The 24056-nt window shown below is 49.0% G+C and overlaps 2 protein-coding genes across 2 annotated transcripts in view; one reads left to right on the forward strand and one right to left on the reverse strand.

The window, feature by feature from the left end:
- The window catches only part of DOCK2 (dedicator of cytokinesis 2), a 348486-nt gene that overhangs the window by 160460 nt on the left and 163970 nt on the right, over positions 1 to 24056 (forward strand). The window lies entirely within an intron of this gene.
- INSYN2B (inhibitory synaptic factor family member 2B) lies at positions 8660 to 23304 on the reverse strand. Its single transcript, XM_090288561.1, has 3 exons — positions 21783 to 23304; positions 20617 to 20691; positions 8660 to 9533 (listed from the first exon to the last, which is right to left on the reverse strand). Exons 1-3 carry the CDS (start codon positions 23126 to 23128, stop codon positions 9347 to 9349), a joined length of 1608 nt encoding a protein of 535 aa, XP_090144687.1. The 5' UTR covers positions 23129 to 23304; the 3' UTR covers positions 8660 to 9346.

The raw sequence follows: 24056 nt of genomic DNA on the forward strand, positions 1-24056 counted from the left end.
AGTTAAAATAAGTCTTTAGGTGCTGCATTTTAGGCCTAATTACCCTGGTTTTCACAGTTGGCATCATGCCAGCTCCAGAACTTCAGAGCATTTTGTTCTAAAAGGAAAAAATAGTGGAACTCACCCCATTCTTCACTGCTTCACCTCACAGTAGCACTGAAGACTCCAGAGTCATCAGAGAGCCAGGGTTCCAGAGCTCTGACTTCCCTTTCCAAACGGCAAATGGCCCACCTGTGTAACTACTCTGTTACCCGGTGGGACCCAGACTCCAGGAAGTCTGTGCAGGGGCCGCAGGAAGACAGGGAGACCTGGGTTCAGATTCAGCCCCATCCTGTGGAGAACACTTCGTTATAAACCAGTATTTATAATAAAGCTATCAGTTAGCTTATGTTCTTGATTAAATATCCTCTTTAGGTAGAGAAGGAAGCACCTTTAAGGACCGCGCTTATCCTGCACCAGGTGCTCATATTTTACGTATGAGCTAAGTGAGGTGCAGAGAGGTTATGTAATTTGCCGATACCCACGCAGCTTGTTAATGGAAGAACTAGGATTTGAACCCAGGCAGCAGTTTCAAGTCCCTGCTCTTAAAAACTATACTGTTTTATGCACTCCTACACTATTCATACGTATTACCATTGTTCGTTAGGTATCAAACATTTTAAAAATACAAATGAGCTACCTTAAAGCCAGCCTCTGCCCTGCCTAGACAATGGCATCTAATGGGATAACCTACGTGGAAACTTTCAGAAACCTATAAGGTGGCATAGAATTTTTAGTGGCTTTATGACAATGACATCTTTAGGATCATTCCTCAATTCTGGTAATTGAACTATAAAAACCCACACAATTGGAACAAGAACTTTTGGTTCACCTGACCATCGGCATGTAGGAAGTAGCAGGTTCCACAGAAGAAGACCGAGCTAGAATGGAGACATGGAGATGCTGAAGGTTTTGGAGGGAGAGGGAGAGAGTCCCCTCCTTTCACATCCAGTCATCTCCAGGCTCTGTGCGTTCTGGGCCGGAAGGCCACTCAAACCCAAAAGCTTCTCTCCCCCACGGGTGCCACTAACCCAGGTCTGGCTGTGAGTATCTCCCACGGCCGCTGGCGCCACACCTTCTCATAAGCCTCGTGGCCTCCTCATGTCCCTTCGAAGTCTTCACACCCGTCATCAGCTGTGGTCTTTTCGGTAGAACTTTCTTGGTGAGAAAGCATCTGTGGCCCGATGGCGGCTGAGGATCGGTGAGGTTGGCAAAGTTCTGACCCCCTGTCAAGGAGGAAACAGCATTCAGGGTCTTCAGCCCCTTGCCCAGCAGCGCACGCCTGGGAAGGAGGAAGCTAGAGTCCAAGCCCAGGTCTGCAGAGTTCGAAGCTGACATCTTATTCATGTCACTGTATGTGTCTGGGAAATTGTCTTCCTGGGGTAAAACTGATTTGAGAAAATTCCTCAGAGAGAGTAAATGTGTCTGTGTTAGAGCAGCGGTCCCCAACCTTTCTGGCCCCAGGGACCAGTTTTGTAGAAGACAGTCTTTCCAGGGACCGGGGTGGGGGTGGGGATGAAGCCCAGGCGGTAATGTAAGTGATGGGGAGCAGGTGACGCTGCGCCCGCCTGCCCGCCGCTCCCCTCCTGCTGTGTGGCCGGGTTAAACAGGCCACAGCCTGGTACCTTCCGTGGCCCGGGGGGCGGGGACCCCTGTGTTAGAGGAAGATCCGGTTAAGAAAGAAAAGAAACATTATACAAGAGACCTGAAATTCCCGGAGTAACCAAAAGGTGGCATCATTGACTTGGGGGAGCTTGGTTGTCACTTGATATGGAAATATGGGTGGTGCTTATGTCCTGGGGTGGAGGGGCAGAGCACTTGGTCTAAAATATATATGCAAAAAATGGATCAGCACGTCACCTTCCAAGGAAGCCATAGCACATGTTGGCGGATGTCATTTATCAAGGTAGACTTCACGGAACTGGGTCTAATTCCTGGACGACGTGAGAAATTCGAATAGTTGGAGAGAAAGGCTTAGAGGGATCGCCTTATCTCCTGCTCTGGGAAACCTCTCATTTCTCAAGATCGGTTTGCTTTAGTGACCTCATTACTCTTTGTCCGTTTCTCAATGACGGCCTTGCCCCATCATAATGGAACTGTCCCTTTACCTATCCACGTTCCATACAAGGCTCAGGTCCTTGAGGAGAGGGACTGCGTCCTTCTGTCTCCGAGATCCCTGTCCCCAGGCCCAGGGCGGCACAGGCAGCTATGGGAGTGACCGAGGGGAATGAAGACACTCATTGAAAGCACAGATTAATGTCCAGCTCTAAAAGAATTCTGACTTAAAAAACAAGCCAAGGAAAGATTTGTTTCATGTCAGGCTGTCCCTTAAGGAGCGTTTAAATAACAAATTCCCGAATACTTTACTAGCCCTGTGTGGTCTAATTCTTTTAGACAAATTCAAGTTCGAGAGCTGTGGTAGAGGGGCTGGTTTCATCCTCCAAACTGTCCTCCTGTTCAATAATGAGCCACAGATAAGGCAATTCAGAGGAGATAAAGGAAGTATCTTCACAGTCCTGATCCTCAGTTCCCTCACCTGCAAAACGGGGCTCATGGTAGTTACCTCTCTGTCCGAGGTAAGGACTGAACAATAACTTACGTGTGAAGCTCCCAGCACGGCTTTGCCCCAAGCAGGACCCCAGTAAGTGAGAGCCATTAGGTTCTCCTTCAGGGCTCTCCCTACCTTGATGCACATGTTATGAATCAGATCACAGACTGTCTTATGGCCTCGACTTGGGATCCCTCCTGAACTTGTGAAGTATTACTGAGCTGTCGCGAATAAAGCCCCCTCGAGGTGAAATCGGTCCCCACATGTCTGCTACCGATGCTCAAGTCCCAGATAGGGGGAGGGGCCCCGTAACGGTGTCCTGCCCTGGAACATCGCTGAGGGGCGGCGCTGCCCACGGAGAAACCCCGGTGGGCGAACTGCGAGTGAACAGGCTTCCTCACCCACCTCCCGCTCCTGCCGCCCCTGCCTCGGGCACTGGCCTTCTTAAGTGACTCAGAGGAATCAATTCTGGCAAACAAGCGTCCAAAATCAGAACCCTGTTTTCTAGATTAATGCTACTTTCGTACAGTGATAGCTTTGTGCCACCGTTAAATATTTATGATTGCGGGAATGTAGCAACCACAACAAGGAAGTCGTCAGGGACCCTGAAGGTCCCGGGAAGGGAAGAAATGTGGCCCCTCGTCAGTGGCCCTGGATCTCTCAGAAGTCAGACCCAGGGACCATGTTCTGAAGCTAAAACTATGTTGGCATCTCTGCTCAAAGGACACATGATTTGTACATTTCTATAGTTCCACTTTTTTAAAAACTATTTTTCTTTCCTTTTATAATCAAGAGAAAAAAAAACTTTAAACACTATTAAAAAAAACAGTTAAGGAGATAGTCAAGCATTTTCATGGATATAATTTTACTTTTCTTCTAACCAGCCTGTGAAGCCAGATGGTTCCACTTTGAAGGCAGAGGTGGGGGAGGGGGATGAAGGTACTGGTTTAAAATTGTGCAGAAAACCAGGGGCAGAAGTGAGGACAGCTGGTCTTGTCTCTCTACCCAGGATGTTTTATCTCCATGTCTTCTACGAATTCCTTCAGCAAACCTGCACGAAGCATTTCCAGTGTCTCAGGCAATATGATAACTCCTCGGAGGGTCCCAGAGATGTAGGTGACAACTCCTGTCCCCCAGGACTTGGCTCCCTGGTAGACATGGGTGTGAGAGGCTGATGGAAGACATATCAGGGAAACGCAGGCAGTAGCCTGTACAAAGTGATGTGCCTACTCGGGGGACGGAGTGACTAATCCCATGGCGGGTGGGGATGATCAGAAAAAGTCCCAGAGAGGAGGTGGCATTTAAATTGCAACTTGCTGTCTGGCACAGGAGTTAAGAGCCCAAGCTTCCAAATTTGGCAGACCTTGAAAGAACTTCAGCCTTCACCATGTTATACTTGTAGACATGGACAAATTACTTCTCTCCCTCCAAGCCTCAACTCTTCTGAAAAATGGGTGTGATCATAAGCAATCTCATGATAATTATTTTAGGCGTAAATAAGATACTGGAAGGAAATCATTCCGTAATAATAGCCTGTTGTAACTTCAAGAAACTAGAGATTTTTTTAAAAACCCAGTTTGTAGTAATATAAATACTATTCATGTATTTCGTCAAAATGGACATTATTTTCCATATAGATAGGTAGCGGAATAGTGTCCCTGGGCCGAGGGGACAGCGGGGGCTAAGTCACTGATACGTAATAACCTCTGACATTTTGGAAAGTGTTGAGAGATGCGTACAGGAGAAAGCGGAGCAATAGGAATTTAGGGGGAACATCCTAGGTTGGAATTGGGTTGCAAAGAGCCTTGTCCGCGGTGGGAGGAATTTTATGCTCTCCAATGGCGGTAGGGGTGCGATTTGAGATAAAAATTTTTTAAAAAGCCAGGGAATGGGATGGCCTGATGTGTGTCTAAGAGAGCTCCCCAGGCAGCTGGGAGGAGGCTGGGTCCGTGGGAACTGGAACTACACGGGAAAGGAGGCCAGTGCTGTGGGCTGCGCAGAACAGACAAGGGCTCGTGCTGGAGTCTTTCGTTCCAATTAAAGACCTTCTGGACTTAACGCTTCACAAGGTGAGCAAAGCAGTCCCTATTCTCGGGACACAATGGACAGTGGAGGAGGGCAGGGAAAACTAGGAATAGCCACACTTTCAGACAAGTAATCATCACAAGAGAATAACAAGGACAGCATCAAGGGGGTCAGAAAAGAGGGGGGCATGATATCCAGCATCAAGAGGGTCAGAAAAGGCAGGGGCGGGGATCAGAAAGGGACATGTGCTTATTTTTGGACCTCCTGCCCACAGTGGGCCACAATGAGCGAGGGCAGTGTCTGCAGTTTCCTTGCCTGGCACTGAGAAGGGAACCAGTAACTGTTCACTGGAAAAGAAGTGACTGTGGACTTGAGGGTCACCTGAGACGTTTCCTTGGCGCTGCCGGATGGGTAGAGTAGAGGAGAGGGAGGGATCTATTCCAGGAAGTCCCAACAGGTCAGTGGGCCGAGTTTGTAAATGTTGCTGCTTCCCACGGCTTGGGGTTTGCTCTCTTTGGTCCCTAACTAGGGAAGGTGTATTGTTTTGTTTTTATCTTGAAACAAAAAAGCAAATCAAAAACAATGACAGCAGCACATAGCTTCTCCTCCGTCACCCATACGGGATTTGTGCATGTGGGACTGGGTACAGTCAGGCTTGGTGTGCTGGGAGGAAAAGCTCTGTGAACCACCCTTGGTTTCAACAATTAAAGTGACTCAGTCACCCTGGCCGGTGTGGCTCAGTTGGTTGGGAGTCATCCCACAAAGCAAAGGTCGTCGGTTTGATTCCTGATCAGGGCACATGACTAGGTTGCGGGTCCCCAGACCAGGCGTGTGAGAGAGGCAACTGATCGGTGTTTCTCTCCCTCTCATTCTCCCTCGCCCTCTCTCTAAAAACAAATAAATAAAATCTTTAAAGTAAATAAAAAGGCATTGACTCAGTCCCTGTGGCTCAGGAGAATGAAGGCTTTTTCGTCAGCATCCGCAGGGTATCACAGCTTTGCGCGTGCTGCCTGGGCAACCAGCCCGAGCACCCACGTGAGGTCACTGTGTTAGCTGATGATTTAAAATATATCTGTTGAACTTTTGCCAGGAAAAAAAAATACGGGTTTCATTTGAGTGAAATTGAATGTAAGAGAGCTATGGGATTCTGAGAATTTGTGAAAGGCATTCATAATAATAAAGCTTTTATTCCTTTGGTGTGGTGTTTCCTGTCTCTTCATTCCAGTTGTAGTTTAAGCCAAAGCAGGATGCTCTGCCCGAAATGCTGCTTCGGTTAAACAGACCCTTTCCTTTACATTGCGTTTTGTCTGAAATGCACTAGGTCACGTGTAATAAATTCTGGCATTTTACTGGAAACATTACAGCAAAAATAGTTAACAATCTGCTTTAATTTCAAAACCAATTTCCCCCTTCATACGGTGAGGCGGTATCTTGGTAAAATGCGCGCAATGCATTGGGATTTAATTACGGTGGCAATTTATTCTGAGGCAAGGTTAACTGGGTTGTCAGTGTTCTGGATAGCAGTGCTGGGGGCTGGGCAGAGGGGCAGGATAGTAGTGGCGTGGTGTCCCTGGGCCCTGAATACCCTGCGGGCCCCAGTGGAATCAGAAGCCCTAGGCACATGAGCTGCTGAAGGTCCAGATCTGTCGGAGGCTGAGCCCTCCCGGGAGCACAGAAAGAGACCACGCACCGCAGCTGCCTTATCCCCACGTGAGCGCTGACAGACAGGGAAACGTTCTGGGAACCCTTTTTTCGTGACTCTCCCCTGGATCCAGGTCATTCGTTAACTTATTCCTGCCACAAATATTTGAATCCCATTGTGCAGGTGCTGGAGATACAAAGGTGGGAAAAATAAGCAGGATTCCCATCTTAGGAAGGTGATAGGCTAACGAGAGAGAAACATATTCATCAAAAGACAATCCAAACATATGTCCAAGGACAGCTGTGCCAATGACTTTGATGGAGGGGTCCTTGGTGCCAGGTGTGTGTGTGACAGGGGCGTTCCGAGCGGTGTGGGCAGTGGCGAAGGCAGTCATGGAGGGCTTTTCCTGGGAAGGTCTGACTTTGTTCTTTGTTTGTTTTCCTGGGAAATGTACAGAAGCGATTATAACGAGAACTAACTGTATCATTAGGACCATTGAGGTATCCTCCTTACGTTTGAATTTTATCACCCAAATCAACCCAAGCTAGTAATGGAGTCTTAAAACCTAGGAAAAATAGGTAAGTTTATTGCAAAAGATAATATCCCATTTAAAACAGTTTAGAAATTTACAAAACCTTACATTATACATAGTTTTTAAGAAGGTGCTCTACAGATGAGCTGGTATTGAGTTCCAAAGATGGTGAGTACACGTATTCATTAACTACAGAGAAAGCAGCTACATAAACTCCTGCGACTTCGGTTGATGTATCAGTCTTTTTTCCTTCAATTTTATAAAAGTAATTTTTGCTAAATTAGTGTCTCTCCATGAACCATATAATCTCAGGTACAGCATTTTCATAGATTATCATGGTAGGTGTTAAATAATATTTTACAAAGAAGTGACTTTCACATGAGTAGATGGATATAGGGTTTTGGTATATGCCTCTCTGTGGGTTTTTGTTTTTTAGTTAGTTTGTTTTTTTTTTAAACAAATGATCATTTTTTTAGCAGGAAGGTATTTACTGAATCCCTTTCCCTTGTAATGATTTTAAATGTTCAGTGTCCAGAAGAGCCCTCCTTCCCAGCTTCAGGTTGGGGGCCCGTGTGATGCTGTGTTGTGCTTTGGTGCAGAATTGTTACAGTCTCATTTGGTTGTGTTTCTAGAAAGGACAACATTTTCTACCCAATTTCATTTTTCAGTTAAGGGTTTATCCGAGGCCCCCAACTCCACATAAGGGTATAAAAATGTGCGCTTTTTAATTACCCAAGGATCGGGTTATACTTTTTGTGAGAGGGCCCTTAAATGCCTCTTCATTATTCCAGGCTAACTTTGGCAAACGGCCCAGCTCAGCTCTGGGCCGTCCTGCTCTCCCAGTGTTGGACCATGCACAGGGCCTATGAAGCAGGTAGAGTGGGGTGTTGGTCTCCATCTGAGAAGGGACTACCAGGCCCTGAAAATTTAACAGTTTGTCAAAGGAGAGCAGACTGGGCTATTCTGTTGCCTGGGTCTCTTCATTCCCAGAACAGAATTGTTTTCATTCTAGCATACTGCCCAAGAATGTAAATGAATTTGAAAATTAGTGCAAGCAAAGCAAATTAAGATGGAAGCTCTACTACAAGATACAATTACATAAGAGATCCCGCATGAGTTTGCTTTATTGGATTATCCTCCGTGCTGTTCTTTTCCGTTGTTGGGGCCAACTGAGAGCTGATTGTGTGGATACAGAAGGATCTGTGGCTTTTAGCCAGTGGCAGCAGAGCTTATGAAATGTGGCTTCCTAAGTATGACAAGTGTATTTATCTTAATTCCAACTTAACATTATGGATGCCGGTCTCATCTTGTGGGTTTAAACGTTACGCTAGAAGCAGAACAGGAACGTCTTGAATGACATTCCAAGACCGAAATAGTGCGAGCTGAGAGTCCCTGCCAAGCTTCCCTCTCGCCTCCCTGAAATAGCTCCTGCACTGCAGCTCTGTGGCATGGCAGGTGCTGCTGGCGGAGGGGTTTGCCCAGTTCCCCTCTGTCTGCAGCAGCGCAGGTTCATCCTACGTTCCCAAAGGACGCTGCACCCTGGGGACTCTACCTCAGACACCCGGCCCGGAGCTAAGCGGGTAACAAAATGTCTTCTTCACTGAATGCCACGCTGAGCTTTAGGGTCCCTGCTCTCAGCAGCATCCGTCCAACCACAGGCTGGTAGGGAACCTAACGAGGACTACGAGCCTTGTCCACCCACCCCTCACCCCCAAGAATATGTAGCAGTTACTTAATTATGTTAATAGTTTGTTCAGCCATGCAAGTTTGACTGCACCCACATGTGTAGGGGTCATGTCAGAAGAATGAGCCAGACTTTAAAAGAATTCAGACTTTGGGAAGGAAAGGTCTTTAATACTAAAATTGAAAAATATATATATATATCCTCACCCATAGTCCTGCTGCTGCTTCAATCAGGTGACCATCGCCTGGTCACCAGGAAGGGAGATTATGTAGATTTATATACTTTTGAACCTATCTACAAAGGTACTATGGGGATGAATGAATGAGAACCAGGTTTGTGTTTTAACTCAGTCTTATTGATGTTACTGGTCAGATGAAACAGACAGACAGGCTGCTGGATCTCATGATCTTAAGTGCTGCAGGGAAATTAACTGTGGGAATGTCACCCCAATAAATTCAATTAAAAAATTAACCGTGGAATCTTAAAATTTAAACCCAAATCAGATCCCACCCATTTGGCAGGCTGTCTCTAGCCGCAGGCTGAGAAGCATGACGGTCTAAGCTGGGCCCTGGAGCTACACCTGCAGGAGAGCCACTCCAAGCTCCTTAGCCCTACCGGCCACCTTACTCTGCCACAGACTGGAAGGCCACACAGCATGAGATGACAGGTCCTTGGTTTGGGATCCAGGAACTAATTTAAAATGAAAATGACCTGACCCACCAGGCGACCGTGCATTTTTATGCCTTTCCCCTTTCTCAGGTCAGGTGGCTCACAGCCTGGGCCCTTTGCTAAGGAGCAGAGAAGGCCTGATGGCGGGGGCCTCCCCGCTTTGTGGGGAGGTACTTGGGGAGGGCAGAGCTCAAGGTCCCAACAAGCTCAGATCCACCAGAAGCATTTCTTCTTCACCTTCTTAGTTTTCCGCCTTAAATCCTGCTTCTCAGGCACAGGGGCTTCTGCCAGGGACGTTGGTGGGGGAGATGGCTCCTCGGCTGGCTCCGCCTCCTCCAGACTCTGCAGCACTTCGTGAAACCTGCCCTCCTGCTGCCGGAAATCATGTTCTACACTGAAAAAGACAGAGAAAGGGAGGAAAGTAAATTCAAATCAGCACGTACTGGGTCAGCATCACTGAGGGCCCCACTCATCCAGAAGAGCATGGGCTTTGACATCTAGTCCCAGACGCGTAGGCCCCTACTGGCCGTGTGACCCTGAGAAAAATTGCATCACGTCTCCGAACCTCCGGCTCCTCATTGATTGAACTGGCACCTGTAAGGCCTTCCTGGTGGGGAGGCTCCGAAATTTCAGTGAGGCATGTAATGTGGTAGCCCCATAGTGGGTGTCCAGTAAACATTGCTCCAGTCTTTCTCTCATGGGTTTAATGCTCCTAATTCTTGATTCTTTTTACACGTTATGCACAAAAACTGCCTCATTATAAAAGATGTAAATAATACCGAGGAATAGACAATAAAACTTGACACCTCAGTTTCCGCATCTATAACGTGGACAAAATAATAGAACGTATCTCAAAGGCTTTCTTTGGAACTTATATATATATACGTATATATATATATATATATATATATATATATATATGTATGTATATATATATATATATATATATGTATGTATATATATATATATATATATATATATAGAGAGAGAGAGAGAGAGAGAGAGAGAGACTATAATTATAGGAAGTACTCAGAGCAGTGCCTGGCATGGAGGAAGTCCTCCGTCTGCATTAGTCAGCTCCTGTTGCTGGTGTTATAATCATCAGTGTTATTCCTGCTAATACGTTATGCCTTTCCTTTGTCTTGCTTCTCAACTTCATGTGTCTTGGAGAGCTTTATGTATACCCTTATCTCCTAGGAGTCTTCAATACAGGCACATTTACACACTGTCCTGTGATGGACACTTCCTGTCTCCTTTTTGCTAATTATTTGGGTTTTGGAGTCATTCATGTACAGACTCCATTGTACGGTCTGTACACTGGTCTGTGAGTTATACAGGCCTTGATATTGGGGACCGAGGTTCCCAGAGATTCAGAGAGCGGGGCTGCGGCGCGCAGAGGCTCTGGCCTGCGCAGTGGGTGCTCGCACGCCCCCTGACCTCTGAGGGTTCAGGAATTAGGCTGGTGGACTTGGGGGCTGTCAGCCTGCCTCCTCCCACTGACTCAACAGAACCCACAGAGCCAGGCCAGAACGAGTGACACCTGCAGGCCGAACGTGGGCTCCCTCTGCCCCCCCGTTGTCCCCTTTTCTCCCTAGGACATCACTCGGGAGGTGTTCCTGCGCGGAATGCCTGTAGGAAGACCCTGAAGGTTTTAGCTGTGCCCCCCGGTTTCAGACTAGAGCTCTCAGAAGGCCAACGACGGGGAGCCCGCGTGGGCTTGTGGAAGACGCGCAGTCATGGAAGCAGGGCATTCTCCTGTGTAGCAGGGGCGCAATGAAATGTTTCATGTGCACGGTGGAAGACCCCACGCTGGTGTGTGGTGCGGCGTAACTGGCCGAAGCCTTCCTACCCAGCCAGGGCTGAAAGGAGCGCTCATTAAAGGGATATTTGTCCTTGTCTACGGTCCCTATGTCACTTCCCAGAGACCCAGGATCAGGCGAAGTGCTGCTGAAAAGGCAAGTTATGGTTGCCGCGTGACTAACGAAGGGCCCAGACGGTGCCTAGTCCCTGGGCGTTCTGCGATGGAAGACGCCAAAGAGACGGATGGGGCGTGGTGCTTAGGAACGTTGGGAGGAAGGTCTGATTGTTTTGTTCTCGGCTTAGGGACTTTTACTTTCTGTTCCTCGCTGGCCCCCTCTATAGGGACACGTCCCTAGCTGGGTGACCTATATAGCGGATGAAACACAGGCTGTGCTTTTCAAAGCCAAGCTCCACCACTGATTAGCTGTGAGATCTTGGGGAGGTCAATTTTTATTTTCAAGCCACAGTGCCCTCATCTGTAAAACGAGCATGGTGCCTACTCATAGGATCATCGGTGAGATTTAAATGACATGATGCATGTGCCAACACTCAGCTCAGAGCTAGGCACCAAGTATTCAGCCAGTCACTCATCAGTCATTTATTAGCCATCTCCCTTGTGCCAGGCCCGGGGCTGGGTGATGGGGGAGGAGTGTTAGACAGACAGGTAGACATTATCCTGAGCTTCTGGTGGGGGCAGTCCAGTGGCTCAGTGTCCTTAGTAAATGCTAGCCAATGCCAAGAGCTACTAGAGACCTTCTAGCCAAAGCCTAGGATTTGCCAGTTCAGTTACCTTTATCCTGGACCACCAGATGGAGCCAAAGAAAGTGGGTACCCCATGCACACTCTAGGAATTTCCTATGCTGTTGTCTGTTATAAGACATCCCATCTATCCCTCCATCCATCTGTCCATCTACCCATCCCTCCATCGTTTATCCATCCATCCACCTATTCATCTGTCCATCCGTCCATCTGTCCATCTATCCATCATCTATCTATCCACTCATCTATCTATTCATCCAACCATCCATTCATCATCCATCCAGCCAGCCAGCCAGCTCATGGCCTGACATTGTGCTCAGTTGCGGGGCACAAAAGTAAAACAGACAGACCTGCATACTGCTCTTGTAGATCTTACGTCTCAGTGTGTGAGACAGATGATTAAAAACATGCTTTGTGCTGATCTCAACTGCCGCTCTCCCCAGCTCCTCACCCATACAGCCCTAACAAACTATATGGCCAGACACAAAAACCGGCTTCCTTTTTCTCCTTATTTGTGCCATTTCTCTGACTTCATAATTTGAATAAACAAGTGACAACAACAAACCACCTGAGTCTGTCAAGACTCAACAGCAGTACCCTAATGCCAGTCAGGAAAAGCCGTGCTGCGGGGGAGTCCAGCACGCACAGAACTGGCAGGGCTCGGGGGCAGAGGAGCCAGCCGTCAGCACGGACCCGTCTCAGCATCACGAGTGAAAGTGCAGCCCAGCACAGCGAGAGGACAGATCCGGGGCTCCGCGTGGAACAGCCCTAGGTTTGAACTGAGGCTGCAGCACTCACTGGCTGGGTGAGCGTGGGCAAGTCGCTCCTCTTTCTGAGACTCAGTTGAGAAGGCAGGTTACGAAGCTCTCTCACTGGGGAGTTGCACAGATAGGACACCATGACAGGTCACATGTCCTCACGTGGGATGAGGTCTCTGTCCACTCCACTCTTCACTAAGTCCTTTGTCGTCCCTTCCAGGGGGCTGAATCTCTCACCCCCTCACTCATACCTTAAGCTCTTCAGTAATTGTACACCTCGCCAGCATCATCGCTCATCACCCATCCCCTCCAAGTACATTCAGGAAAGAATACTTTCTATGTTTCTATGGAAACACCACAGGGTTCCAGTGAGATCATTGGGACTTAGAGATTTCCCCCCACCCCTCTTGCAACTGCCCCCACTGATCTTGACAATTGAAAAGGGATGGAAAGTGACTTTCTTTTCAAGGCCAGGCATAAAGCAGAGTAGAGAGAAGTGTGTGCACTTAGGAAAGAAATTGATTAATGTTTTTTAGGCCAAAGCAATTTATTAACATAAAGGAAAATTGTCACTCTCTTATTCTTCCATTTGACAAACTACTGTTTAGTCTGGAGGAGAGGAGAGAAAGTATATTTTGTTTGGGTCGCAGCTGCCTTATAAGTGGGCAGGGGACGGTGTCCTCTCTCACCCCTTTTCATGTTGGAGCTGGGTGCACGAAAGGAAATACCCCTCAACTTCCTTCTTAGCCGATTCACACCGTGTTCAGCAACCTCTTGAAAAGGGAAATAGATTGTCTACTTGGTGAGAATTCAAGGCGAGGGTTCTATGTAGCCTCTGGGGAACGGCTGTCTGCCTTGGGTTTGGTATCAAGGCGAACACCAGTAACTTTCATAACCTCCCCTCCTCTCTCCGCCTCCTCTTCGTCTCCCCACCGTGCCACCTGGGCCATCTTCTGCCACCTCTGTTCCAGAGGGATGGAGAGGAGTGCTGAGGGCTTAGTTTATAGAGCTCTGGCTCACGGCGGGGGCCATCAGGGGTCAGGAAATTGTTAAGATACAGGATGCGGGCCCGGAGCCATTGAGATAGAGCCCCTGAGATACTGTGGAGCATTCAGGGTCTGTGAGGAGTTCCCGACCCCCTGGATCCCAACCGCCCTATCCCTCGTCCAAGGGAGCCTAGAGCGCTTCCCATGTGAGCTGTCTGTGCGTGGTACAGTGCGCTGTGTGTAAACCGGGACCGGGAGAGAGCTCGCAGGTAACGCTCTCAAGGGCACCTCTCTGATCTGACTGACAGATCAATGCTCCAGCCGCAGCGCCAGCGGAGAAGCAAAAGGATGTTTTTCTAGGTGATTGGAAGCAGTGGGAAGCCTAAGTCATGGCTTGTCTGGAAGAAGAAACAGTGAGAAGCAAGAAGGAGGTAAAGACATGCGTGTGTAAGCAGACAACAGAGCCTGGCGCTGGATGCGGTGGCTTGGCTGGCCAGGCCGCCGGTGGGCGCGCCAGAAAGAGAGAAAGCTGTACAAAGAAACGAAGGAGCACTGGAAACCCTCACTTGTATACAGTGCTTTCAAACTGCAAATACTTCAGACCTATGTTTTCATTCTGTCCTCATGGCGGCCCAGGAAGATGGGAAATTCGTTATCCTCATTCAGCTGTCAAACGAGTTGGCAGAGAGAAGTTGCACTGTGAGTCATGATCGGAATTTAGCCTGGTTTCTAGGCTCTTAGTGCTTTGTTTTTTCCTAAAGAGGGATTCAGCATTGTAGCCCAGGGCCTGGCTGTTACCAGGGTCTTCGCCTAAGAAGAAGAAACAACTAAAGAGTACCTGGATCATGTTAGGTGAGGACGCATGGTGATTTACATTAATAACAATAATAGTAATAATGAGGAGAAAGAGGAAGGCTGTCACTCGTGGAGTGAAATCGATATTGTAGACACTGTACCAGAAGTTTGGTAATTCTCGCATGTCTCGTGTAATCCTCACAGCCCCATGACGTGGATATTACCTTTGTTCCGGAAATGAGGCAGCTGAGGCTAGGGCAGGTTAAGGGGACACACCGATAAGGGACGGAGCCAAGCTATGAGCCTAGGTCGCCCTCCTCCACAGCTGTGCCGTAAGGTAGACTGCGCTGAAGAACGCAGTCATGGTCGCCTGTGTGATCCTGGGCGTCAGATGTCTGTGGGCTGGGGGCCAGAGGTGGCGATCACCACCGAGGCCTGGTGCACCTGAGTGGCTGCACAGCCCCCTGTGGGACCCGACCCCGTGTGGAGCTGGGCAGCCCTCCCTGCACTAATGTTTCCAGAGTGCAGAGCACTTCTGGCCAGGAGGCTGCGTACCCGAAGAAGACCGGCACCCCCTCGCAGGCAGCTTACTCCAAAAAATACATGGGCTCAGCGGTCCTGGGTGTGGGCAGGCTGCTGAGGTCTGCAGGGGGCCTTTGCCCTTCCTTCTCAGCAGGTGGGTCTTGGTCTTTAATAAAGAGAAACGGCGACAAGACACTGCCATAAACCACACACTCCGAGCAGGCTGGCTGAGAAACTAATGATTCGTGGAGTCTTCCTGAAAAATGGAACATCTTCCAGATCCCTCTCTGCCTCCTCCCCTCTGCTGAGCGTTTCTGTGTCCCCTCGCATCATCGAGTCCAGGTGCACCGCGGAGTTAGGGACCTCCTGCAACTTCCTTTCCTGAAGACCTAGCCATCGGAATCAGTGGCAGCAGCGAGGGTAGTTTGGTTCCTGTCCAGTTGGATAAATCATGTCACTTTGGAAGGTGTCTTTGGGGAGGGATTCCAGTCTTGGAAAATAGGAGCCTCACTTAGTTTGTCTCCACTCCTGCCGCCCCCCGCAGCCTAGAAGGGATATTGTTCCTAAAACTTTCTCCTAATGACCAACCCGTTTGCTCATTACTTTTAGGGTATAATTTTAAGCTTCACAACTTGCAGCCGTTGGCAAGCTCACCCCCTTCTCTCGGATCCGTCTGCTGACGAGTCCTCAGAGAATTGCAGGTCCTCCTCCTGACACATGAATAAGCAGGCCTGAGCTGCCGAAATTGTCCCTGCTGGTCGCCAACTATGAAAGCTGTCAGTGCTCTGGGCAGAGAAGCCCTTCATGTTAAGCCTTCAGGAAGAACAGGTCCCCTCAGAGAACTTTCACATATATATTCACCGAGTAGGCAAGGTCAAAGCTAAGAGGTGAAGGGACAGGGAGACCCTCTGAGAGCAGACTCTGCTGGGTCTTGGACAAGTCACGTAACCTCTCTGAGTCTCAGTTTCCTCGGCTGTGAAATGGGAATAATAACCACCCTCATATTTCAGCGTGGCCAGGAGTCTGGGATAAGAGGCTGCGTGTGCTGCATTAGCAAAAAGCCTGGCGCAGGGCCTGGGACAACACGTGGTAACGATTGTTACATGAACTCGACAGGGAAACAAAGGCTGGGTCGTCCTGTGGTCAGCTGTAGCCTCTGTGCCGGCAGCCATCCACTTGCTATTCCTGGGAAATTCTCAGCTTGCTTGATTTTATATTTACGGCATGTTTCAGCCTCGTTTGCTATTAATGCATTAAAATAGGTTCCGTTTTTATTGCATATAAATTGCTGATGCAGTAAATCCTCCTTCTTGCCTCTTACACTCTAGGGAGAAGAAGAAAGGGATAGCACACTGCTGAAAGGAGCAGGGGCTCGAGGCAGATGTCTTGGGGGTCAGCCCCTCAGGGCTCCGAGAATTTTCCACATGTACCCCAAACCTCATGCCTGTTTTCTAAAGAGACAGCTTGAGCTACGTTTGGGGTCGGCTGGTTTGGGAGGCTGGTCAGTATCGCTGTAACGTTCACGGCCCAGCAATTGAAATGAACGCTGCTCAGTCCAAGTCGAAATGGGATAAGAGCTGCAAACACATCTGTGATTGCTAGGAAGGACCGATATGCTGTGTGCTTTGTATTTTTCATTGTTGGCCAGGGAGAGGACTGTGGCTTGCCCAGTTCACCTGGCTCCATGCTGGGAGAGATCCTAAGCAGTCTGAAGGAAAATACTAAATAATTTAAGCAGAAAGGTGGTTGCTAAACCCACAGGCCGGGGTGCATATTACATTTCTAATGAAATAGCCTTGTTCTCTGGTTAGCTAACAGCTTTAAGTAGCAGGTGAGGCCATAACCCTATGTCCAAAGCGCTTCACCACGGAAAGAAATTTGTGGAAGGCTCCCCGCACCACCAACAGCATGATTCCGGGTGACTCCTGCCGCTCCTCAGAAGGCGAAGGCCTGGCTTTTCTCCTGCAGGGCACATAGCTGCAAGGCTTTGGCCTGCGTTCCAGAGGCACTCCTTGTGATAAGTCCTGAATACCAACACTGGTGAATCTGAGATGCCTTTGAGATATTGCGTTGGAAATATCTAGTTTATGTATCCCTGTAGTTCGGAGAAAGAGAGAATGTGCTGATGAAAGAGGTAAGGGGAGACAGAGTATCATAAGACAGAACTTAAAATCCATTAGTACAGCTGAAACCATGAGAAGAGGCTAAGCATGAGAAGAGGAGACAGCCTGTCCAAGTGGACCCCCAGACAGACAACAGCTCTTCTGTCTCTTTCCTCTCTAGCGCCTTTCAAGTCTCACGTGGCCAGCCTCTCTCTTTGCCCATGAAAAATGCTAAATTTGCAGCATGTTCTTTATTTCCATTTCCTAAGCAACATACTCGGATGGTAGATGAAAATTTTTTCTGAGAAAGACTTCCTGTTCTCCTCCCTTAAAACAGTTGATGCATTTTACAACTTAACCCAAGCAGATTTGTTATTCCTCCTGGGAGGCGCGTTCAGAAAATAAATGCATGATTGGTGGAGTCCAAGTCCTCCCAAGAGGCTCGGCGATGATTTGTAGAGTGAGCCTGAAGATGAAGTGCAGGGAGATATGGCTGGAGGATTGGAGACCGGGGTGCGGGAAGGAGGGAGGGTGGGGCTTGGAGGGAAGAGCAAAGGGAGCTGATTGCTTGCGGCCTCATTTCTCCAACTTCAGTCATTCGTTCCTCATCTTCATGGTTTCTGTAAACTCCCCACACCAATTATTAATGGTTTTCCTCTCTAAATCAATTTTCATTTTAAAATTAAAAAGTTATCCACATGTTTTTTTTTTTAATAAAATAGGCAACACTGCTTTGGAAAATAGGGATATTTTGTGTAGGGGGGCTAGTTTTAAAAGTTAAAAGCTTCAATAAAAATAATTTAAAGTGATTATACTCTGGCTAGTTGCTGTTGCCTGCCTATACCTATGACCCTGAGACCTGCTCTCTCTTGACAAAGAAGACGCGTCTTCAAAAAGTTTTGAAGACTTTCTGGCACCAAACTCTGATTTTCCCCTCGGGGTAATCACAAGGATTGAAGTACCTTTGGAATGAGAACAGCCTTCTCACTCAGTAGTTCAGTATGATTTAATCTTAGGTACCAGAGTTGGAACTCACCCAACCCTTTGAGACACTTGTCCTAGAACTAGTGCTAAGGATCAGTGAGGAGTGTGACTGGGGACTAAACAGCCTGGAACCAGCTGGAGGCATAGAACCAATTTCTTCCCCCTTCCCTCAGAGCCCGCCTCAGAGCCCGCGGCAGTCAAAACTCAAAGGAGCCCGTTCGCCTCCATGGAAGAAGTCCCCTGAGAGCCACGCATGGACTCTAGGCATCTGTATGGGGCTGTGCTTCTTGGTCAGATGGGATCTATGGCCTGTGGTAAGAAGAAAGCTAAGGAGACTTGGGGGCAGGAGGCAGAAGGCTCCTCTGGGAGCAGAGAGAGGATGAATTGGGCAGAACTGATGACCCCACATGTCTTGATGGAAGCCAGTAGCATTAGCCATAGCCTTCGGCTGATGGGGCCACTTAGAAAACTGTGTATGTTGCTAACTTAGCAGCAACATCTCCAGAGAAGAAGAGCCGGGAGGCAATTCTTCACGTGCCAGTGTGCTTTATGTACAGTGACGTGCGCTGGGCCTGTCCATCGTCACGGAGAGGGACCGCAGCTCAGCAAGGCCCGAGGATGACTATTTCACATCAGTTACTTATTAGTTTGTACGATCTGACTTTCCAAGACACAACACAGGGTTTGAAGTCATTTGAAATGTTTAAAAAAATAGAAAAAGACAACTCTCATCTTCCCACTGTTACTCTGATGGGGATGTTTTTCTGATCTCTTTGCTTTCATCAAATTAATTGCCTGTTTCTTCACAATGGCTTAGATACAAGGATACAGATACTGTCTGGAAGAACAGGCAGGCTTTGAATGGTAATGAGAGGATGTAGACAGAGGCTGTTCCTCTTAGAAAACTGGAAAGGGGTGCGTGCATGAAGGTTTACTAACCCTTCCAGGGGTGTAGATTAACTTCGAATATTTGCTTGGGCTGTTTGAAGTAGCTACTAGGAAAAATGCAAACAGTCTCAGACTTGTGGAAAGGTCATAGTTTAGCCAAATACTGCCATTTTTAATTCATCAGAGAACACCAGGTTGTCAGAACTAAAAGGCACCAGAGGGGCCATCTAATGAAAGGCCCTCGCTTTTCAGATGAGGAAACTCAGAGGCCAGAAAGGAGATGCCCAAGGCCAGGCCATGACACTCCTAGTAGCCTGGGAAACAGCCACTGGTCCTCTTCATTTACATAAGTTGAATAAAAAGCCATCTTAAGGTAATGGAAAAATACATCATCTGGCTGGTCAGGGAAAGGGACTATCCAAAATGTAAATGGAGAGTAGTTAAAAATAATTATGGTTTATAATGAATAGTTTGTTTTGTTTTTTTTGTTCTCCCTAGCTGTCTAGACATTCAATGGTTTTTGTCCTCCTAGAGCTTAGGAAATTTCCTTAAGAAAGGAGATGTATTAAAAAAAAAAAAAAGGAGCAAAAATGTAGCAATTGATGAGACTAGACTGGCTACTTATACTTTCCAATGTCAAAAGCCTTTTGCAGGGGATCTTTTTGAGGGGATTTCTTTGATTTTGCACTGGGCATTGTCTGTGCTCCGTCCTGAAGCTTCTGTCATTTGGTAAAAATATGTACTTCCGTGGCTGCTAGGTATAAGGAATTGACATTTCAGTGAAAAAATGCACAAGGCCCTGGCTAAGTGTAGGGAGGGGCCTTCCAACCTCCAGGCCCCCAGCCCTTGTTGGGATGAAGTCTTGTGATTCTGCAGGAGAGAGAAGACACGGCTGAAAGAAGACTTAGACAGCCCGGCTCATTGGGCTCCTTTTTCCGTTGGAGAGAGAAATGTGAGAGAGAAGCATAACCCTACACTTTTGTCAAAATTAGCTGCCATCAACTGGAATGACTGCTTTCGACCACATTTCCACGGTGCCCCCGAGATAGGCTTCCAGCTAAGGGGGCATTGATCTCTCTAGTAATAACAGTAATAAGCCCTTGGATTTGTACAGAGCTTCACAGTTACAAAGGCATCTGCGTATCCCACCTCACTCGCTCCTTGTGGCAACTCTGTGTGGGGATAACTCCTTCCGCCCTACGGATGAGGAAACTGAGCCCCAGGCCTGTTGGCAGATGTCTGACTTGGGGATTTGGACTCCGGGTTCAGCACTCTCATTACTACATTATGTTTTCCTTCCATTACTTATAAAAATCAACTTCATTGTGGCAACCTTACCCCCTGCTGGAAGGAAGTGATGTACTTAGAAAGGAATGCAAAGTACTTAGCATGCTTCTTGACACATAGTAGGTGCTTGGCATGTGATGGCTGCCGCTGAGGGAGAGGCACTGTAGTGGAATAATCAACATCACAGGGTTTAGGATCAGAACGGTCTGGACTTGATTCTTGATCCCAGCCCCTTCTCTGAAAATGCTCTCTGTGACCCGGGCCACATGCTTGAACTCCCCTGAGGACATTAACACCCACCTCATCAGGGATGGTCTTGAAATGGGATGCGCCGGTGCCTGTACTTAGGGTTCAGTAAGTGTAGGGATCGTTACCCAAAGGACTTGCTCACAGACCTTATTGCAAGGAAACAAAGCCTTGCCTGCCTTAGAACCGGACGGTAACCTTTCCCAGTTCAGATGTTTAAGTCTCAGGTATTGAAAGGCCTCCCGTCTTTGCCTCTCTCTTGACTTTCTGCATCTAAGAGTGTACGCGAGCGTTCTGTGGACCCACAGCCTCTGTGCGCCGCAGAGCCGGCCCCCGCGGTGGCCAGGTACCTGTATATGATGCACGCCGTGTTCTGGCAGGTGCTGCAGTTGTTGAGGTCTTGGCCAGTTCGATAAAAGTTGCGCCTGCAAGACAGAGTTTGCTGGATGAAGCTCCGGGCGAAAGTCCCATGGGATGCACGCACCCTACCGACGCCTCCCTGCAGCAGGGCGTTGCCCGTCTCCCCGGGAGCCATGCTCTGAAGCTGCGTGACCGTGACCATGACAAATCGACAGGAAACCCGTGAGAATAGGACCTCACGTTTCTAGAGGGCTTTCTGAGCCAAGGGTTTTTTCCTGCTGACAATAATAGCTGGGACATGAGTCAGCTACTCTTACCTCCTCGTGAGAGAGGGGGAGCTGAGGGGCTTTGCAAATGAGTGGAAGGGAGGTTGTTAAACCCCTGACGCCTCCATTCCGTACGTCTCTGTCTGTACCCCCCCAGTGCTGCTCTCTTGTGAGACAGTGTTGATGCTGATTCATATCAGCAAATGCCAGTTCATTTCCTCTTCCCTCCCCCACCCGTTTATGGATGAGCTCTGCCCATCCCTTCCTCTCAGGCTTTAGGGACCACATTTTCCAGGGACAAACAGGCCACCCCTAAATGACTAACGGACTCTTCCTTCCCGGGCTGGTGCTGAGTCACCCAGGAGAGCACTCCATGCCTTTTTTTCTTTGCAGAATTGTGATCTCATTTCAGTTCCTTCAGGGTTGGTCAGTGATGGACGGGCCCACGCCCTGAAAGCGGTCAGGGGAGGGCAAGGTCAGCAGTAAGTTTGGTGGCCAACACACAAGTGACCAAAATACTGTGCAAAAGCAGTGACTTGCTTTGAGGACGGGGCAGGGGAGGACCTGTTTGCTATCATTTGCTCCGTCATTTATCAACTGGACCCCCATGTTAATATCACTTCTGACCCCACTGCTTCATTGCCCTCTTTCTCCCATCTGTTGATATTTGAACACAAAAACAAATAGCCATGGAAATGCACCAAAGCCTAGAACTGAATGAAACCCAGTTGGAATGAAGGGAGGACACTGCTTATGATTTGGGGAAACCACAGAAACTCAAACATTTGGGGGACATTTTACTAATGGAAACCAATGCTTGCTCGCTCTCTGCTCCTCTCCTGTCAAATGACTTAACCCAGTAGTTATTAATATTTAAAAAGTCACCTTACCCTTCTGTGAGAGCCCGAGCTTTCTCCAAGTCTTGAATTACATTCAAAAGGACTTTAATTTTCTCTTGGTTTGAGTGCAGAGATTCCTCCACAGATTGCAGCCTGCCTTGGAGGTGGCAGAGTTCGCCCCGTGCCAGGTGGATTTGATTAAGCCCCCCAGTCTCCCTGCTGCTCTGAGGTTTGGGCTCCCTCCTTGGCAGAGAGGACGGGAGGTGGTCATTTCCTGGACAGCTGTGGGGCTCTGGGGCATCTGATGGGGCGGGGGTCCCCTCCGGCTGCTCCTGACAGGCAGGGGCAGATCTTGATGCGTTGTTGGCTTTGAGCGACGGCAGCTCCTGGGGATGGTTACTTGATGAAGAACAGTCTGATGCCTTTCCAGGGTGGGCTGGCCGGCTGTGGGAGCCTGGTGAGAGGGGGCTGTGAGTCCGTGGAGGTGAGGGAACCCACGTTTCCTTTGACAGAGAGGACGGTGGGCCAAAGTCTTTGTCCCCAGAGTTGTCTTTGGGCAAAAGCAATTCGGGTTTAAGTTTCCCTGTGCCTGGCATGTGGTTGGCACCGCTGGTGGCGTTTAAGCAGGAGGGGGATCTTTCTGAATCGGATGGCAGCGCTCTTCTCTCATCGCCTGGACACATGTCAACCGAAGGGTGCGTGGAGTTGCTTATCTCTGCAGACCGGTCTTGGCTGAAAGCGGACTCTCTCACTGCCCAGGGAGGACTGGGATAAATGTCATCCGGGACCTGAATGGCAGCTGTTGCTTTCTCCGAGGCTTTCCAAGTCCCTGCTTCCAAGCAGATGCTAATAGGCCCATTGCTTTGCACCTTGGCCATTCTAGGGAGAAACGGGTGGGAAGCCTTGACCCTTCGAGGCCCATCCTCCAGATGCTGAGCCAGCCTTAAGTAGGCAAGTTCAGAAGACACAATGTCCTGTTCAGAGAGGTTGCCGTTGACCTGGATGGCACTTTGGGGCGCTGTTGGCATTTCCACCAGGGACTTGCTGGCTGTGAGCCTCTTCCTCTTGAAAATTGGGAAATGCTTCCTGAGACTGGGGGAGGTTTGGATGGCGATGCTCCGAAAGCCCCCCGCCTTCTGGGACCTGGGGAAGGAGAGCGAGTAGGCGGGGAGGTGGTGGCGTCTGGGCGCTTGAGTCTTGCTCGTGACAGTCGGGTCCTCAGGGGGGCGGGCCTCCGCCTCGGGGAGGCCGGGCGGAGCCTTCCCGGTCCCATCGTCCTTGAACCGCACCTGCTGAGACTTGGTCCTGCGGTGGTACGGCGGCTTCACCAGCTCCACGGACTCCAGGCTGTCCCGCTTCAGCAGCACAGGCCGCACTTTCATATGTTGCTGGGCCATTGGGCCTCAGTGGGAAGGACTGGGACCATGCACTTCTCCCGGGCACATGGCCTTAGGTCTTTGGGGCAGCATCGGAGGGTGGCATCTCAGACACCAAGATCTGCCCGCCAAGATGAAGTGGCCCTTTCCTCCGAGGACAGGAAGCTGTGTGGGCCATTCCCAGCCAGTAGATTCTACTTGGGAGCGCTCCGCAATGCTTCCCCTGCAGTTAAAATATTATTTCATTGCAGCGATAATTGCCACTTAGATAAACAATGAGTTAGCCTAATTATTAAACATCCTATCTACCAAGAGAGCTGGTGGGCTGTGTATCAAGAGAGGCTGGCAGGCGGCTCTGCTCCTGCGAAAAGCTCGCTCTCTTACACAAAAAGACAACAGAAGTACCATTTAGGGGACAGCTCCAGACTCCTAATGCATGAATTCCAAAAAAAACCCTGCCACGTCTGCAACAGAGGCTTCCTCTCCCAGAACATCAATTTCCAGTGAAAAACTACAGGAAACTTAAACACGTCTTCTTTCTGTAGCATGTAAACAGGCAGAGAAATCAAAGACCTGGGTGGGGGTTGGCTTCTTTGATGATGCCCGATGCTCCTAAGGGAGCGTCCCCGCTTCTGTCAGTCACGGATCCCTCCCTCGGAGCCATTCTTTTCTCTCATGGTCTGCCCTTTTTCCTCAGCAAGGGAAGCTTATCTTCCTAAATAGCCTCACAAACCCCCGTGGGATGTGACCAGGACAGGCTGGAGGCATGGGAAGGCCTGCAGAGGGCAGAGTCCCTGTCGTGGTTCACGCGTGGCTCCGGTTCACATGTCGGCAAAGTGTTCCACGGCTGTCGCCTCTGGGAATCTAAGCTGAGAACGGCTGGCCCTTGGCCCCGGGACTCGGGGGGAGACTTGGCCGTCTTTGCCAGCAGGCAAGGAGAGTCTGGAAG

Source organism: Furipterus horrens, unplaced genomic scaffold (assembly GCF_987537825.1).
Source record: "Furipterus horrens unplaced genomic scaffold, mFurHor1.1.pri manual_scaffold_10, whole genome shotgun sequence".
Classification (NCBI taxonomy): Eukaryota; Metazoa; Chordata; class Mammalia; order Chiroptera; family Furipteridae; genus Furipterus; species Furipterus horrens.